Source organism: Hordeum vulgare, chromosome 7H (assembly GCF_904849725.1).
Source record: "Hordeum vulgare subsp. vulgare chromosome 7H, MorexV3_pseudomolecules_assembly, whole genome shotgun sequence".
Classification (NCBI taxonomy): domain Eukaryota; kingdom Viridiplantae; phylum Streptophyta; class Magnoliopsida; order Poales; family Poaceae; genus Hordeum; species Hordeum vulgare.
In genome coordinates this window covers 53168381-53172617 of record NC_058524.1, presented here as the reverse complement: position 1 = coordinate 53172617, position 4237 = coordinate 53168381, and the positions used below count along the sequence as shown (strand labels likewise).

Here is a 4237-nt window from a genome sequence, read left to right as displayed (position 1 = left end):
CACATCCAGCTCACTGGCTCCTTGTGATCTGTGCACTACGTGGTCGCCTCCATGGAGTAGCCGCCCGATCGACGGAGTACCGAGTGAGCATTGAAGGCAGGGGCGTCGATCGAGACGGCCGAGGAGATCGAAGCAAAAATATTTCCTATTAATCGCGCTGCATTAATACCAGTATTTCCAAGGAATAATTGTATACATAGTACCGCATTATTGATTCCCTATTTCTAGCATATAAAATATCCAAAAAAAAAGATTTCCAATTTGTAGAAGGCTTGCGTAGAACGAACGGCGCCGCTGAACTCAATCCCTGGTAGCTATTAGCTGTGCTGGCGGCAGTTTCCAACCCCTCGCGACCTGCAACCCTGCTAACTCAATCCCACTCGCTGAACTCATGACCTCCTCCCTTGCTCATCGTCGTTAACCTGCTCCCTCTCGTCGGATCTCTCCGGCCGACCATCCAGCTATCCGTCCAGATCTCTCCGGCAGATGTGCCAGCACTACGTGCTCGATAAGGCACTGTGACGGGGATTGATTGTTTAGTCGAGGCCGGCAGCTCGGGCTGTGCACATGGCTGCCGCTGCTGCGCGCTTGCTGGCCGTTGCGCTCTCGGCGGCCATCCTCGTGGTCGTGGTCGGCGGCCGCGGTGTTTTCCCTGTCTCCGGCGTGGAGAGGCCGAGCGTGGAGCGGGAGCTCGACGCCGCGCGGGCAGCGATACGGCGCGCGGCGCGGCGCCATGGCAACAACGCCAGCTCGGCTCCCGGCACGTGGTTCCGCGGCGACGACGTGGAGTATGCTCTCCTCGCCAGGGTCTACCGCAACCCGGCAGCCTTCCACCGGTAAGATATTGTATGTCGACGTCGTCTGCCACCCACCGCCGATGCCAAACCAAACCGCATCCGGCGTTCCTTCTCCGGCCGATCTCGATTACTCACGCGCGCGTACTCATGGCTGGCGTGGCAGGAGCTACGTGGAGATGGAGAGGCGGTTCAAGGTGTACGTGTACGAGGAAGGGGAGCCGCCGATCCTGCACACGGGGCCCTGCAAGGACATCTACACCATCGAGGGCCGCTTCATCGAGCAGCTCGAGCTCCTGGCGCCGCCCGCGCCCGGCGTCCGGACGCGGGACGCCGACCGCGCGCACGCCTTCTTCCTCCCCTTCAGCGTCGCACAGATGATGCAGTTTGCGTACCGCCAACTCTCCTACGACCGCGGGCCGCTCCTCTCCCTCGTCGGCGACTACGTCCGCGTCGTCGCCTCCCGCCACCCCTTCTGGAACCGCTCCGCCGGCGCCGACCACTTCATGCTCTCTTGCCACGATTGGGTACGCCGTGCGCATGCACAAAATAAGATTTCTCGTTTCTTCTTCAGGTGTCCGTCCTACAACTACAACTTCACTGTCCGTGTGTAGGGTCCTGACGCGTCCAAGGGGGACCCGGAGCTGTACGCGAACGGCATCCGCGCGCTCTGCAACGCCAACACGTCGGAGGGGTTCCGGCCGGGGAAGGACGTGAGCATCCCGGAGATCAACCTCTACGACGGAGACACGCCGCGGCAGCTCCTGGGCCCCTCGCCGGGGCTGTCGGCGCGGCCTTACCTGGCCTTCTTCGCCGGCGGGCGGCACGGCCACGTCCGCGACCTGCTGCTCCGCCACTGGAAGGGCCGCGACCCGGCCACCTTCCCCGTGTACGAGTACGACCTCCCGTCCACCACCGGCGGCAACAGCAGCGGCAGCCACAACCGGCGAGGCCGCGACCGGCAGAGCGACTACTTCGCATACATGCACCGCTCGCGCTTCTGCCTGTGCCCCAGCGGGCACGAGGTGGCGAGCCCGCGCGTGGTGGAGGCCATCCATGCCGAGTGCGTGCCCGTGCTGGTGTCGGAAGGTTACGCGCCGCCATTCGCCGACGTGCTACGGTGGGAGTCGTTCTCGGTGTCCGTGCCCGTCGTTGACATCCCCAGGCTGAAGGAGGTGCTGGAGGGCATACCGACGGCGGAGGTGGAGCGGCTCCGGGAAGGTGTGCGGCTGGTGAAGCGGCACTTCACGCTGCGGCAGCCGCCGGAGAGGCTCGACATGTTCCACATGATCCTGCACTCCGTCTGGCTCAGGAGGCTCAACTTCAGGCTCGACCACTAGCCAGTTCAGACTTCAGATCACTGATAATAGCAGACAGAACTTTGGAACAGAGAACACCGTGCAACATCCTGGGTTCCTAATTTTAACATAGTCTAACATTTCACTCTCATACTACTAGATAATTGCAAGTACATTACAAAGAATATCTCGGGACATTTTAATAACAGTTTTAGGCCCAGTTTGGAATGAGGTCGTCGGGATGATTTTAGTTAAATCCGATGATAAACGTGAAGTTGGGGCGTGGTTGGACCGATTTTTTGCCGTCCGCGCAAAAAAAGCCCCGTTGGGGGGGCTGATGGTGGATTGGAGGGGAGGGCGAGTGGAGATGTTTTTAGTCTCGGTTGGTGTTCCGGAACTAAAGACCATAAAGCCCTGTTTTCCAGTAATGATGGGGTGTGTATGCTGTTCTTCTTTTTTGTCTCTCCGAGGGTTGCGGCGATTTCCTATATGACGTGTTTTGCATCAAAGTGTTGTTCCTTCACAGAAAAGGATAAATCAACTATACGTGATACGAGCCGGCTCATTTATACAATGAAAACATACAGGGATAGATTAACGAGTTGCTCACGGTTGTTAAGGCAACAATCCATAAGATCACGGTAGTTAAGAACAACTCCAACGCAGCAACCCAAATCGTTCGCCCGTATTTGTTTGGGTGAACGCGGACAAAAGTGAATGTCCAACGCATCGACCTAAACCCGAAAAGCGTCCGTTTCGCGTCCACTTTTGGTTTGACACGACCTAAACCCTAAGGCTTGGCTCATTAAGCTTGTTAAGCTTAACAAGCAAAATATAAAATTTGACCATGTTCATTAAAAGCTCGTTAAACTCGAGTAAGATTATGATGTGTCACTAGTGGAAAACATGCATCAGTCCCGGTTTCAGATGACATTTAGTCCCGGTTCTGCATCGGGGACAAAACTATCGGACTAATACCCAATACTTTTAGTCCCGGTTTGCTTACTAACCGGGACTAAAGGAGCTCCACGTGGTCGCCTTGGGACGCCTGGCAGGAGGACCTTTAGTCCCAATTTATAACACCGACCGGGACTAAAAGGCAGCCACGCCTCAGCAGCTGCCAGGCTCTGGTGGTTTTCATATTGTGCTTCCCCCTTTATTTCGGTGTTTACCATTTTATTTTATGCTTTTGATTCAACTCGCTACCTACTATACATATAGCAATGAAAGAACCATTATACAACAGCATTATGATCAATATATAATAAGAACCATCAATATCAATTGAAAGTTGTTCAACTTAAGAAATAAATAACATCAATGTATCACATTCATCTTAACATACTAATTAATTAACTAACATTTCTCCAAATGATAGTTCTAAACATGGTCAACAACAACCATCATCTGATAGACCTTGCGATTGTTCTTCCTTATAGTGATTACCACAAGGGTGTCCACCCTTAATTCTGTCTTTTCCTTGATGAACTCCTGCCAGCCGACCTTGTGGAATGATATGCGCCCGTCGTCGTCTGTCTTGTATTGGACGTTCATGACAAGCCCTCTTGGTCCAAGGATTACTTCAGCAGTGCCGACGGCGAGGATGTCTGATGACCCACAAGTGTAGGGGATCTATCGTAGTCCTTTCGATAAGTAAGAGTGTCGAACCCAACGAGGAGCAGAAGGAACTGACAAGTGGTTTTCAGCAAGGTATTCTCTGCAAGCACTGAAATTATCGGTAACAGATAGTTGTGTGATAAGATGATTCGTAGCAAGTAGCAAGTAACAATTGTAACAAAGGTGCAGCAAAGTGTCCCAATCCCTTTTGTAGCAAGGGACAAGCCTGGACAAACTCTTATATGAGGTAAAGAACTCCCGAGGACACATGGGAATTTCTGTCAAGCTAGTTTTCATCATGTTCATATGTGATTCGCGTTCGCTACTTTGATAGTTTGATATGTGGGTGGACCGGTGCTTGGGTGCTGCCCTTACTTGGACAAACATCCCACTTATGATTAACCCCTCTCGCAAGCATCCGCAACTACGAAAGAAGAATTAAGACAAAGTCTAACCATAGCATTAAACTAGTGGATCCAAATCAGCCCCTTACGAAGCAACACATAAACTAGGGTTTAAGCTTCTGTC

The 4237-nt window shown here is 53.2% G+C and overlaps 1 protein-coding gene across 1 annotated transcript; it reads left to right on the top strand.

The window, feature by feature from the left end:
• Positions 1-254: 254 nt before the first annotated feature.
• LOC123411082 (probable glycosyltransferase At5g25310) lies at positions 255-2366 on the top strand. Its single transcript, XM_045104001.1, has 3 exons — positions 255-836; positions 961-1321; positions 1409-2366. The coding sequence occupies exons 1-3, from the start codon at positions 568-570 to the stop codon at positions 2132-2134; spliced, it is 1356 nt and encodes a 451-aa protein (XP_044959936.1). The 5' UTR covers positions 255-567; the 3' UTR covers positions 2135-2366.
• Positions 2367-4237: the final 1871 nt, after the last annotated feature.

Bases quoted from the DNA above. Each gene is read 5' to 3' on its own strand.
- LOC123411082 (XM_045104001.1), top strand. From the start codon at position 568: ATGGCTGCCGCTGCTGCGCGCTTGCTGGCCGTTGCGCTCTCGGCGGCC. The intron at 837-960 runs GTAAGATATTGT...CTGGCGTGGCAG, and splicing joins AACCCGGCAGCCTTCCACCG to GAGCTACGTGGAGATGGAGA. The intron at 1,322-1,408 runs GTACGCCGTGCG...GTCCGTGTGTAG, and splicing joins TGCTCTCTTGCCACGATTGG to GGTCCTGACGCGTCCAAGGG.